Raw genomic sequence first — 15,016 nt, forward strand, 5'->3', positions numbered from 1 at the left:
CATGAAAAGGTACATTTATTGATCTTTGGGGAAACACCCTATTCAGAGTGAGTATGAAAAAGGTGTTTGGTGGGAGATGAAGGGATACAGACATTAGCCATCTGGGGACCAGACTTTCTGGCCAGAACTTATCTGAGGAACAGAGAGATGTATATGCACTACTTTTGCTGTCTCACTTTGCAGACCTCAGTGACCAACTCCTTGAAGTGGTGGGGCTAGAAGGAGCCATGGAGATGGGGCAGATCTACACCGGCCTGAAGAGTGCAGGCAGGAGGCTGGCCCAGTGCTCCTCTGTCACCATCAGGTATGCCTCTTTGTCACCAAACAGCCTCTGCGTCTCCCCATCTCCCTACACATTCGTGCAGACAACTAAGAAGCCATCTTTGGATTTTAGGGCAGGGAGAGTGCAGCACAAAAGCTTGATGATGTTTGTAAAGAACATCTTTGTAGACCATTTCCCAAACAGGATGTAATGCGCCCATCTAAAACATCAACTGGAGGACCCGCCACAACCAGTTTGCTGTTCTATTAAACTGATCTGGTGAAGTTCTCTAAACAGGAGTATAAGATTAAATGGTCCAGAGACCAAAGGTCCAACTCCTTGGCGTTTTTATATTTGCAAATTAAAATGTTAGATAGATGGCAGAGGGATGCCAGAGGGAACACTCTGATGAAAAAACGATGTCTCTGCTCTGCTCTGCTCTTTCTCAGACAGTGACCTGAGAAATGCTATTTCCTATATGTCTTTGTATGCTAAGCCATCAACATCAGCAAAACTGGCACAATTGACAGAGAGGATGACAACTCTAGGATACAGACCACACAGGTTAGCCACTGCAGGCTCCTGGAAGAGATGACGTCTAATCGAGAGGATCCTCTGATTTCAGTTGCCTCTGATTAATCAATGCAGCTCATCATACTTTGTCTGAGATTCTTCTCCCACCTGATAATGTCAGAAGTCTTTATTCCTTTCCTTTTTCACTGAATTACTATGGACCAAATCTATTAACACGCCTTGGGGATCGCCTAGAGGAGTCCACAGGATGCTGGGTTTCCCAAAGGTATTTGACCACAGAATTCTTTTCTCCCATGGGCAAGTATTATCAGAGCACATTGGAAGAAACTCTGCCCTTGGCACTACATTGCATTCCTCAGAAAGGTCCCCACAGCAGATTCCCTGAGGTCTCTTAGCTGAAGGTCTGCTCCATCGACCCCTTTTCTTCATTTCCTCTTTTTGTTTTCTGTCTTTTCTATTCTCCAAAGCTTTGCTCTCCTTTCTTTCTGAGCTGGTGTCCTGATGCGGTCCCTGTTTTCCAGATTAATTCTTGAGTCCTATCCATTCTCCAGGACTCTAATACTGAGTAGGTGCAGTCTGTTAACACATCTAAGCCATAACTTATGAAAACCACAGAGAACAGAATATCCTGATCCTTGAGGAATCCAAAAGCCATGTATAAGGAGGAGGACTTTTTCTTCACATTCAGTAGCTCTATTTCCAGATAGAAACAGAGGGAGTGAGCCAGGAGCCCCATCCTCCTGGCCATTTCCTGAATACCATCCCCAGCCTCAAGAACCAAAATGCCACTCTTTACTCTTGTTTTTGTTAGTAGATTTATTGTTTTTATTATTAAATACCCTCAGGGTCGATCAGAGAATCATCACATCAGAAGACAGCTTTTCCCTCCCATTTTATAATTTCAAGAACAGAACAGTTGCCAAACCCAGGTGAGGGCTTCCATGTCAATGGGTGATAACTGTTCCCTGCTCACCCAGACCAGAGGCCTCCAAAAGAGCCTGCCTTTTCTTCCAAAGACAATGTAGTATGAATTCATAACTCTTCTGCAGAGGGACGTCAGAAAACTTCATCTCTCTCCTTTTAAAATCTATGGCGGGGGGTGGTGGCTCACATCTTTAATCCTAACACTTTGGGAAGCTGAGGAAGGAAGACTGCTTGAGGCCAGGAGTTCAAGACCAATGGGGGCAACATAGCAAGACCCCCTTCTACAAAAGATTTTTACATTAACCAGGTGTGGTGATGTGCACATGTAGTCCTAGCTATTCAGGAGGCTGAGGTAGGAGGATTGCTTGAGCCCAAGAGGTCAAGGCTGTAGTGAGCTATGATCACATGACTGTACTCCAGCCTGAGAAACAGAGTGAGACTCTGTCGCTTTTTAAAAAATCCATATGCCAAGGCCAGAAAAGCCTTGTCTCAAGCAAGAAGGCAACACTTTTACCTCTCCTCTGGGGAGAGTATTCCTGGATGACCCCATTTCCCAGGTAAGCCAGGCCCACAATCCATGCAACCCCAGAGTGTACTTGTTCAGGAGATTTTTTAAAAGGATTGAGGTTGGGCCGGGTACGGTGGCTCACGCCTATAATCCCAGCACTTTGGGAGGACAAGGCAGGGCAGATCACGAGGTCAGGAAATCGAGACCACCCTGTCCAACATGGTGAAACTCCGTCTCCACTAAAAATACAAAAAAATTAGCTGGGCATGGTGGCGGGCACTTGTAGTCCCAGCTACTTGGGAGGCTGAGGCAGGAGAATGGCGTGAACCCAGGAGGCGGAGCTTGCAGAGAGCCAAGATGGCACCACTGCACTCCAGCCTGGGCGGCAGAGCGAGACTCCATCTCAAAAACAAAACAAAACAAAAAACAGGATTGAGGTTAGAATAGATTGCAAGGCAAGACACACTCAGACCTGAGCTGTATGTTGTATAAATTGGAGACATTACCTCATTGACATGATGCAACCTCTCACTCAACATAGAGACCAGGCCAGTTCCCCTTTCAGAGTGGAGTTTTTGGCATGCACTCCGGGCCTTCTAGCTGATTGTTTGAGGAGCATCTGCTCAGTGGTGGTGCTGCCATGCTCACTGGTCACTGTGTCCCAGACTTCTGTGGATTTCACTGCTCATCCACAGCAGTATTTCTCAAACTGGGGTCTGAGGACCAAGGCAGTAGAATCCCCTGTAGTGCTTATTAAAACACAGACCTGGCCGAGCACGGTAGCTCACGCCTGTAATCCCAGCATTTTTGGGAGGCTGAGGCAGGCGGATCACCTGAGGTCGGGAGTTCGAGACCAGCTTGACCAACATGGAGAAACCCCATCTCTACTAAAAATACAAAAAATTAGCCGGGTGTGGTGGTGCATGCCTGTAATCCCAGCTACTTGGGAGGCTGAGGCAGGAGAATCGCTTGAACCCGGGAGGTGGAGGTTGTAGTGAGCCAAGATCGTGCCATTGCACTCCAGCCTGGGCAACAAGAGCAGAACTCCGTCTCAAAAAAACAAAACAAAACACACACACACACACACACACAGAAACACAGACCACTGGGCCTGGCCCCAGACCTGCCAAGTTAGACTCCCTGAGGTGATCTCAGAAATCTATTTTTAACAAGTTCTCCAAAAGAGTCTTAGAGAACCACTCTTAGGTGGGCAGATAAGGTTTTCCTACTTCTGTTTTCCTGGTGGGAACAACCTTGATTCTCTCACTTGAAAAAGCTCACTGTGTTCTCTTGGTGTTCTGGGTTCCAGGACAAACAAGCTGCTGCCAATGCAAGTGGATGGAGAACCCTGGATGCAGCCATGTTGCACGGTGAGTCTTGCCAATCTTTGAGACGGGGATGAGCAGCCTTATTTTTGAGCTCTTTAGGGCACTGACTTAATATGAAATCACTGAATCTCGGAGTTGCAGGAATCGTGGAAGACTATCTAGTGCAACCCCTCTTCCACTTTGTTTATCCACCCACTCATTTACCTACCAGCTCTTATCAAACACCTGCTATATGCCAGACACTGTGAGGCACCGGCCACAAAACTGAATGAGACATAGAACTGACTTCGAGGAGTTCACAGTTCTAGTCAGTGAATTCTGAGACTTCACCTACTGTATCCTGGACAGTCTCAGCTTGAATCATGTCAATGGCAAGGAATTTAGTACCTCAAGAGGAAGACTGTTCTGCTGATGAACAAGTCAAATTGCTTCCTTATGTGGAAGCCAAATCTACACACTTACCTTACCTAGAATTTGGTAGGGTAGCTCCTCTGACTGCTGGAGCTCCCGGGAGAAAATTTCTCACAGAGCACAGACATGCCTCCCAACCAGTGCACCCACAGCCCTGATAACCTACTTGAAAATTCCACTGAATGAGTCACCACACGGGTTATCTATTTTGTTTATGGCACTATCACCCAGAACGTAGAACAGTGCCTGGTTTGTAACAGTTGCACAATAATATATGTCAAATGATGAATAAAAGATTGAACAAATGAACTAACAAAAATAGAGTATCTCCATTCCCAGACTTACTGTATTCGTTAGCTCTCCTTTTAACACCAGTACAGGAGCCATGCATCCTTCCTTCTTAGAGTTTGTCCTCAGTTAGAAACGCAGCTAGAATTTCTGTGGTGAAGAGCAATCATTGTTCTGGTTTTCAGGGCCTCTGCTGGGATACTACATGTGTCATACCCTCAATAAGATTGCAGCTATGCAAATTTCAAAAGATAAAGTGGAGTTTCTAAGCTTCCTCACTCTAGTGGAGTATTCAGATACTTTGATCACCTGCTATTTTGAGCCACTTAGAACATCAAGTTGTCTTCTACTAGAGAGAGGGTTTCCTGAACCTGCTGAGAAAAGGTAGCATCTCCTATAAAGGTTATCAAAAACAGAAATTTCTCTGCAAAAATCTTACCTCGATCTTATGAAGACTAAGAAAAAAATGAAAACACACTATATCAAATAATGGCTTTCCACCCTGCTAAAGTTAGGACGGACGGAGGGAGTTTCTACTGTTTATCATTTGATGGAACTGAATTGAGAAGAATCTATCCAAGCTCCTCCTATCTCCAACCCCCCTACAAAAAAAAGGTGGAAGAAATCAAACGCTCTCCTACCTGGTTCAGTCCTAGCTGAAAACTGGATTGCTATTCCTATTAATTCAAGCACTGGATTTTGAAGTAGCTAACTACTTCTCCCTATGCCCACACCCACCCTTCCTCCACACCAGCCTTTAGAGATTACAACTCACTATGAAAGAATTTGTGAACCAATGATTTCATAGTGTGAGGTCCAGAAATCCATATGGAAAGGTATATTCATCTGCTTTGACTGCCATAATAGAATACCACAGACTGACAGCTTAAACAACAGAAATTTAGTTTCTCACAGTTCTGGAGGCTGACAACACAAGACCAAGGTGCCAGAAGGGCTGGTTTCTGGGGAAGCCTCTCTTCCTGACTTCCAATGGCCGCCTTCTTGTTATATCCTCACATGGCTTTTCCTCTATGTTGCACACTCCTTTCTCTTCTTAAAGGAACACCAGTTCTAATGGATTAGGGCCCCACCCTTGTGACCACATTTAACCTTAATTACCTCCTTAAAAGCCCTATATACAGATATAGTCACATTGGGGGTTAGGGATTCAACATATGAATTTGGGGGGACACAATTTAGTCCATAACAGAAGGTAACAGAAAATCATTCTTAAACTTGCAAGGGTTAAAACCCATGTACCCCTTGTTGAAACATCTTCTTGAAGGTATACACCAACTAAGAAGTGATTCAAAATTAAAGCCTTAAGAATGGACTATCGCAGCCCAAAAGAACTTTTGGTAAAAATGGAAACCACTGAAATTAGAATGAAGTTTCCAAAAACCTGCTAAATATGGTTATGCAACTAAATGCTAACGGCAAAAATCATTCTTCGAAAGTGAAGACATATCATGTGAACATTAATAACCTGTATCCCAAACCTAAGATTATGTTAACAAAGGCCAAAAACGCAGGAGACACTGCTGAAGGAATAGTAAAGATACGTGAAGTTTCTCATTGTCTCTCTTCACTTTGATGATAAAACATATAAATCAGAAGATAATTTTAATAGGTAGACAATCACTAGTGAAACTAAAAATAGGGCGCACGCCTTTCAAATCTGGAAGAATTCAAAATATATAAACTCTATTAATGTAGCACAGGATAGAAAGCAAAAAATAAGCCAACATTTAAAAATTTTTTGAATCAAGTCGAATGATGTTAAGACTATATATACACACACACATATATATACACATATACATATATATACACACATATATTACACATATATAAAAGAAAAATAGATGAGTTAAAGTTCTCTATTAAAAGACCAATACTCTCATATTGAGTTAAAAATGAAAATCCAAATATATGCTTCTTACAAAAGATACATCTAAAATGAAAGGTTATACATATGTATATATAATGTATATCTTCTTATTTTATCCTTTATCAGGTACAGAGAAATTAAAAGGAAGAAATAGTAATGTTAATTGTGCTAATTTTAGACAAACTAACCTTCCCATGTGCCTAAAGCATAAAGCAGAATAAGTAAATGCATTTTTTATTTGATAAAAAGTACACTCAATTATGAGATATAGTGGTCATAAAATGTTAGATATTTAATAACAGAATAAAAATATATACTGTGAAAAAATAATATCAATATATATTCTGAGAAAAGGTTGATATAGAAGAAGTTGACAGACAGATATTGAGAAGCTTTAAAATATTTGTTTCCATCTTTGAGGCTAAGTAGCCAAAAAAAAAAAAAAGGCTTGGATGAAATAACTCTATAACTCATAAAGAAATTAAATATGATATTTGTTCAAGCATTCATATTTACTAAAATAGATCAGAAACTAGTTTACAAGGCAAAAAGCGCCATAAAACCCAGTTGCAGAAATTATAAAGGTCATTTTCTTTGACCACAAAGTAATAAAACTAGAAATTACTAATAGAAGATTAAGTGAATAAACAAAATTTAGTCACTTGGAGACTTAAAAATTCTCCTAAACAAGAGATTTATGAGGAGATCAAAGCCACCATGGTTGATTACTCAAAAAATTATAAAAATAAGAAGGCTCCAGTTTAAAAATTATAGAATATAGCCTAAACTATGTTTGGAAGTAAATTCAAAGCCTCATAATCTTCCATCATATAAAAAAGAAATAAAATGTAATGAATAATACTAAAATTAGAAGAGCAATAATAAAACAATCTTAGGAGAAGCAGAAGGAAGAAAATAATAAAGACAAAAGTAGAAATTAAATAATTAAAAACAGGAAACTCTAGAACTAGTTCTTAAAATATGTCAGATGTTTGAAAACCTAATTTTTAAAAGAGAAAGGAATCAAAGATATTAAAATGTAAAAAACATAAATGTAATATAAAAATATAAATATAACTGTTTCCATGGCTTTATTTAAATATAAAACAAGGCTAGGTGTGGTGGCTCACGCCTATAATCCCAACACTATGGGAGGCTGAGGCACGAGGATTACTTGAGGTCAGGAGTTTCAGACCAGCCTGACCAACATGGCTAAACCCTATCTGTACCAAAAATACAAAAATTAGCCAGGCATGGTGGCCCATCCCTGTAATTCCAGCTACTTGGGAGGCTGAGGCATGAGAATTGCTTGAACCTAGAGGCAGAGGTTGCAGTGAGCCAAGATCACGCTACTGCACTCCGGCCTGGGTGATGGAGTGAGACTCTGTCTCAAAAAAAAAAAAAAAAATATATATATATATATATAAAACAAAATACATAATCATCTTGATTCTAATGAACTCGAACATCTTAAGAAGATGAGTGAAAATCCTGGTAACCATTAATGAAATCAAATTATTTCGAAGAATTACATACTAAATGATCTTAAAACAGGTGGCCTTATTGGGGAGATCTTCCATACTACTAGGAAATACATACTTAGGTAAACTATTTCATAGTATAGACAATGATGGAAAGCTACTGAATCCATTTTGTGAAATGAAGACATGCAATAACCTAACAAAAATTACACTTAAAAATAGAAAACTATAGACCACTCCCAAATATAAATATGACATAAGAATTATAGTTAAAAGTATTGGTAGGTAGAATTGAACAATGTATTAAAAGAATCATTCACCCCTCTGAACATATCAAAGGAACAAAAGAAAGTCTTCTAATATTAGTTTAAATAGAAAAATTACATGATAAAATAGATGACCCAAAAGTATACAATTACATTCAACATTTCTGATTTTTAAAGATAAAAACTCTTGAAAACTAAGATCAGAAAGCTTCTCCCCCACTAATGAATACCTTTGTTAAATATATGTTAAACCATAACCAATGTTTTACTTAATAGTAAAACACTAGAGGAATTTTCACTAAAATCATGAACCAGACATGTATTTTTAACATTGGAAATTTTAACCAATGCAATACATACTTGAAGCAGAAAAGAAATATAATTATTTAGAAAAGAGTCAAAACTGTCATTATTTGTAGGTGGTAAGATTATGTACATTAAAAGCTAATAGAATAAACTGAAAATCTCAAAGGATAAATTACTTCAATAAAACCCTATAGAAAAATGGACAAATATTAGTAGTTTTCCTATATACTGGCAATAATCAATTCAAATAATATAATTAAAAGCTTAAAATATCATTATATAAGCAACAAAAGACATAAAATACTAAACTGAACTGTGTAAAATGAATGAAGATGACTATAAGATTTAACCAATAAAGAAAAAAAAAAGGATTTAACACAGAACATCCCACGTTCCTGAACAGGGATTCCCAAATTCCAATGCAATTGTTTTTTTAACTCTACAAACAATGCAATTTCTAGGATGTTTTATAAAAGAATGCTGAGAAATAACTTCTCACAAGATATTAAAATAATTATAAAGCCACAATAATTTGAGTAACATGCTATTGGCATGATATTGGATACATAAATCAATAGTACAGAAGCAAGCCTTGAGAAACCCTAGTATACATAAAAACTAATGAAGGAAAGACAAAGATTATAAACTAATTAGATAGGAATGAACAGTTTAGTATACAATATCCAAGAAATTGCGTTTCAGAAAATGTCATTATATAGAACCTCTCACCTCAAACTATATTCCAAAAACAAAACCAAAACAAAAAAAACCCTCCAATTCAATTACAGAATTAAATGTTCCTAGCTACCAGAAAAAAAATAGATGATCATAATTACACTGTGGGCAGGGATTTTCTAAGGAAAAAGTGGCATATTTGACTATTAACCAATTTTAATTTCTACAAGTCAAAAAATCAATATGGAATTTTTAAAAGACTAAGGACAAATTGTTTGCAATCGCTATTCCAAAGATCAGGTTAATTCTCACAAGGTATAAAGAAACGAGCTATTAGAATCCAGTGGAAAAAAAAATACTAACAATGCAATAGTGAACAGAGAATTCATAGAAGAAGTGCCATGGGCTAATAAATCTATGAAATAATATTTAATATCACAAGTTTTTTAAAAAGGAATAAAAGATTTTTTAATTAAAACCGTGAGAAAGCTATGCCATGTTTCACTTACCAATTAGCACAGCTTTTTTGTTTGTCTTAATATTCATTGCTGTCAAGGGTATGGGGAGACCAGTACACTCATACAGTGAGGCAAGAGTATCGACAGTTACAGCCATTCTGAAAAGCATGCAGACCCATGTATCAAGAACTGTTGTTATAAATATCAATATACATTGATCTAGTTCATTTACTTTCACTTTTAAAAATTGTTCATATACTTCTAGGAACTTATTCTAAGTAAAATACAGATTACCAGAAATACAGAGATTGATATATAAGAATGTCACGTCTATATTACTCATCATTGCAAAAAGTTGGAAATTTCCTAAAAATTTCCTTTAAAAGCCCAACATTTAGGGAAAGGTTTCAGCTGGGCACAGTGGCTCATGCCTGTAATCCCAATTCTTTGGGAGGCCGAGGCAGGTGGATCACAAGGTCAGGAGTTCAAAACCAGCCTGGCCAACATAGTGAAACCCCGTCTCTACTGAAAATACAAAAAATTAGCCGGGCGTGGTGGAGGGCACCTGTAATCCCAGCCACTCAGGAGGCTGAGGCAGGAGAATCACTTAAACCCTGGAGGCAGAGGTTGTAGTGAGCCGAGATCGTGCCACTGCACTCCAGCCTGGGCGATAGTGCAAGACTCCATCTCAAAACAAAAACAAAACAGAAGCCCATATTTGTTTATATATGTATACACAAAAGTATATATATATTTATTAAGAAAACTTGTCTCATTATTGTAACACTGTAAGATGATCTTTCATGCTTCACCATCACAGTTAGGTGGCATAATTTGAGCCTCAAAATTCAGAATCTTCTCCCAGAGTTAGATGATAGTAGAATCTCAAAGTCAAAGATGATCCTAGTTATCTAGTCTGGTGATTCTCAGACTTGAGTTTGCATCTAAATAACCTACAGGGGTTCTGAAACACCTATTGCTGGGCCACATCCCAGATTTTCTGGTTCAGTAAGTCTGGATGCTAGAGAGTTTTCATTTCTCACAAGTTCCAAGGTGATGCTGATGCTGCTGGCCTATGAGCCACACTTTGAGAACCAACGATGTAGTTGAACTTCCCAACTCATCAATAAATCCCACACTTCTTCCCCACCCTCTGCAAAATCTGATTGATTGTCCAGTTACATTCTTTTGTTTTTTTGGGGTTTTTTGTTTGTTTGTTTTTTGTTGTTTTTGTTTTTGTTTTTGTTTTTTGAGACAGAGTCTCGCTTTGTTGCCCAGGCTGGAGTGCCGTGGCACAATCTCGGCTCTCTGCAACCTGTACCTCCCAGGTTCAAGTGATTCTCCTGCCTTGGCCTCCCAAGTAGCTGGGATTCCAGGCGCCCACTACCACACCTGGCTAATTTTTGTACTTTTTAGTAGAGACGGGATTTCACCATGTTGGCAAGGCTGGTCTCGAACTCCTGACCTCAGGTGATCTGCCTACCTCGGCCTCCCAAAGTGCCAGGATTACAGGTGTGAGCCACCGTGCCTGGCCTTGTCCAGTTACATTCGAAGGCCTCTGATGGCAGGAAACACTGTCATGAAGCAGAGCATTCTAGGATCTTGGAGGGCCCAGAAACAGCTAAGACCTGAAAACCATGGAAACCTTCACCCCTCCCTTAGGCTCGCTTTAAGCAGATTTCCTGCTTAAAGCATAGTTTTCTTTAACTTTTAAAATATCACAGAGACTATTTGAGACCTTTCAGATTTGTGCCTTTCTATGCATCTCCAGTTAAAATTACAGCAGATCTCAGACACTTTTCTTTTTTGTTGTTTTGTTGTTGAGACAAAGTCTCACTTTGTCACCCAGGCTGGAGTGCAGTGGCGAGAACATGGCTCACTGCCGCCTAGACCTCCCAGGCTCAAGCAATCCTCTCACCTCAGCCTTCCAAGTAGCTAAGGGTGCCCCTTCATGTCTAGCTAATTTTTGTATTTTTTGTAGAGATGAAGTTTCACCATGTTCCCCAAGCTGGTCTTGAATTTCTGCGCTCAAGCGATCTGCCCACCTGGGCTTCTCAAAGTACTGGGATTACAGGTGTGAGCCACTGTGCCTGACCCCTCAGACATCTTTCAAATGGTTTGGGAAGGGTTCACACTTAAAGTTATTGGCCATTTTACTAGGCACTATCTGAATTACTCGCCCTGAGAAGTCCCTCAATCTCTTGCTTCTCTTGAAGTAATAAAAATGTGTTGGTTTGCAGAAAACAGCCCCCAAACAAAGTCAATCGCCAGCACTAGTGAAGTTCACATTTTTGTTCTATTTTAAAGGGGAAATTACATGCTGCAATAGTTTTGTGAACTTCGAACTATCATGCAAGAGTCTAGTGTATCAATTCTCTCTATGATCGAGCAGAAAACTATGCACTAAGCTCCTGATCTTAGCATTTGGCCAGGTGCTGTCAGTGTTGTGAATAGTTTTTAAGAAAATCATAGAGACTTTAGTTAATTGCCTGACTTACCCGATTACCAAAGAAGCTTGGGTGCTAACTACAGAAATGTGGGATGACCTCTTTCTATCAGGAATTGAAAAGGCAGGCTTAGCCACATCCAACTACCTCCTAAAATAGGATCATAACTATTTTACCTGCTAGCCCCTAATTTAAGGGTAAGGGACTGATATCTCTTTGACTGGAAATGAGGATATGATTTCATACTTCTTTCGGTTCTATAGTAATAGAATCCACAAAGCTGACCAAAATATTATGTTACCCGGGAGCCCCAAACTCCTACCCTATCTAGACCTTTGTCAGAACTGCTGAAAAACATGCAGGAGAGATTTGAGTTTTACTTCCTCTTCTGTGCCCTAGAGGTACTAACTAGTGAATAAATAGCTCAGCTAAAGGGAGAAAAAAGAGAAGCGAGGGTCTTGTATCATCTTAAAAAAAAAAAAAAAACAAGGCCAGGCACGGTGGCTCATGCCTATAATCCCAGCACTTTGGGAGGCCGACGTGTGCGGATCATGAGATCAGGAGTTCAAGACCATCCTGACCAATGTGGTGAAACCCCGTCTCTACTAAAAAATAAAAAATTAGCCAGGCATGGTGGCAAGTGCCTGTAGTCCTAGCTACTCAGGAGGCTGAGTCAGGAGAGTCGCTTGAACCTGGGAGGCAGAGGTTGCAATGAGCCGAGATTGCGCCACTGCACTCCAGCCTAGGCAATAGAGTAAGACTCTATCTAAAAAAAAAAAAAAGGGGGGGTGCTCTACCAGCAGGAAAGGTAGGCACCAGCTACCAACCTCTGCCTCAAACATAGCCATCTCCACTGCCAGCATGTACGGCTTATCAGTCAGTACTTCCACAATGTGTTGTACCCTGAACAGGCACTGCACTGGCTCAGAGAGTACCATGGTGAAGAAGCTGAAGTCCTTCCCCTCATGGGCATGGGAGATCAGGAGTGAGAGATGGCTGACCACCGGGGAACATGCCACAAAGAATGCTACATTGCATGCCACAGATAATTGCTATCCGAGTGTCCAGTCTCCAGCCTATGCCTCACTTCTGTGCATTCTGGGATAAACATAATGCCCACAATAAGACACACAGCACAAAATGATGTTGATGCATTCTCGGTTTTCTCCTCTGGTGACTATCACAGAACAGTGACTCTCTCCCCTTTTAGGTCTCCAGGCTGGTGGAAGCCAACATAAGGGTCATTTTCAGCTTTTAGCACCAGTTTATGCTAATTGTCCACAGTGTCTTTTGGTCCCATCCTTCCCTTCCATTTCCTGGAGCCCTTTATTTTAATTTTAAGTTTTTGAGATGGAGTCTCTCTCGTCGCCCAGGCTGGAGTGCAGTGGCGCGATCTTGGCTCACTGCAACCTCCGCCTCCCGGGTTCAAGTGATTCTCCTGCCTCAGCCTCCCAAGTAGCTAGGATTACAGGTGCCTGCCACCACCTCCAACTAATTTCTGTATTTTTAGTAGAGACGGAGTTTCACCATGTTGGCCAGGCTGGTCTCAAACTCCTGGCCTCAAGTGATCCACCCATCTCAGCCTCCCAAAGTGCCGCGATTACAGTTCCTGGAGCCCTTTCAATGTCAACCTGGCTTACAGTAGTACCCTCTTAGCCAGGCACTCACTAACCCAGCTCACCTTGACAACAGCTGTTAAATAATTTCCCTCAAACTCTTTTTTTTTTTTGTCATGTTATTCAGCAGTGTAGAATGCCATCTCTCACGCTTCCTCGTTTCTTCATGTGAACCCAGTCTTTCTGCCTCCCTTTAAAACCCCACACCAGCTGCCCCACCTGTGTCCATGACCACATTTCTCATAGTTTGCCCTGAACTCAACCTGCTCATCTGTGACTTCTCTACCCACGCCCTTTTCACCAACACATTTCCTTTCCTTCCTTCAAATTTTAAAATTCTTTCCTCCTTGTTCCCATCAGATTTTTCTCATTCCATGCCCACCTTGTTTTGGACGCCACTTGGTTTAGCCGAGATTAATTTAAACTCGTTGATGGTCTCTGTCTCAAGAGTTCTTCTGTTGTTCCCTGTGGTCACACTGTCATTTCCTACAATGCGGTAAAAACCACAAGAATGAGTTCATAGGTTCTGTTTCTTTTGACCTCCATCTTTCTCTTTCTCTTTCTCCATAAGACAAGGATTTCACTAACTGTTACTTTCCATTTTACAGTTTACAGTGGGCTTTCATTGACAATCTATTATTTGATCTTTGTGAGGAAAATAAGACAAATGTTATCCTCCTCATTTGCAGTTCAGTAAGCACTGGCTCTGAAGATTCAATGATTCGTCTGAATTTTCACAGCAAAGAAGTGGAAGTGTCTGGACTCAAACCCAGGTCTTTGAATTCTAAGTGCTTCCTGTTCCCACATCATCATCCTACTCTGAGCATTATCATACTTAATAAATATTGTGGATGGACTGATAATGTAGATTATTAAGGTTGCAAGGCCACACTCAAGTAGGAATTTACGATTTCAAAGTCATGACCTGAGGATAAGGTTGGGAAGAAAGGCAAAAATGAGAATACATCGGTGTCTTTCACTTCCAATTGACTTAAAGTTTACAGGAGAAAACACTTATAAACCCTAAAATTTAAAGAAAATAAAGTTTTAAAAAGAATTTAGGCTCTTCCCTAGAAGGCCAAGAAAAGAGGAAATACCTAAGGCACTCACTTGGGAACTCTCCACATAATGTTGCTTAGTCAGAGGTCAGACCAGTCTCGGTCACTTGATTGACATCTCAGCACTGCCTTGGCAGGAATGACCAGGAGCAATGGAGGCTGGGAATCTGAAAAACTGGGCTCTAATTGTTCTGCTGCTCTGTTTGTGAACTTAGGCTAGTCTAACGGGCTCCTGCAGAGGGGTCGATTGAGTCCCTGAGGTCTCCTCTGGCTGTGACATTCTGAGAGTCTGTGAATACCAAGGACACAAGACAGGTGTGAGCTGATCACCACGTGGGAAGCTCACACCTGTCTCTCCAGTGCTTCCGCCCCTCACTCCCAGCCGTGCCAAACTCCAGGCCCAGTCAGGGTCAAGTTGCCAATTTTGAAGCCGTTCAAGGACAGTTGTCCTTCTGCATGGGGCTCCTTCCAGCCTGAAGCTGGCCTTTCCTTTCTCTGTGGCTCACTCTCCCTTAGGCTACTGAGATTTGCATGCCACTAATTCATTTCTGCCTCTTTGCTTT

The 15,016-nt window shown here is 40.6% G+C and overlaps 1 protein-coding gene across 10 annotated transcripts in view; it reads left to right on the forward strand.

Annotated features, from left to right (window-relative positions):
• Positions 1-15,016, forward strand: part of DGKG (diacylglycerol kinase gamma) — a 213,484-nt gene that overhangs the window by 195,788 nt on the left and 2,680 nt on the right. For 7 of the 10 annotated variants that reach the window (XM_003894703.4, XM_021934584.2, XM_003894704.4 and 4 more), the window contains 2 exons: positions 184-304; positions 3,538-3,598. In XM_003894703.4, the coding sequence (XP_003894752.2) occupies positions 184-304; positions 3,538-3,598 (182 nt within the window). Of the gene's footprint in view, positions 1-183; positions 305-3,537; positions 3,599-14,084; positions 15,009-15,016 lie in introns of those variants that run through there. The other 3 variants (XR_001899900.3, XM_017955608.2, XM_021934585.2) reach the window with 3 other exon arrangements.

The sequence above is a fragment of the Papio anubis genome, chromosome 2, assembly GCF_008728515.1.
Source record: "Papio anubis isolate 15944 chromosome 2, Panubis1.0, whole genome shotgun sequence".
NCBI lineage: Eukaryota > Metazoa > Chordata > Mammalia > Primates > Cercopithecidae > Papio > Papio anubis.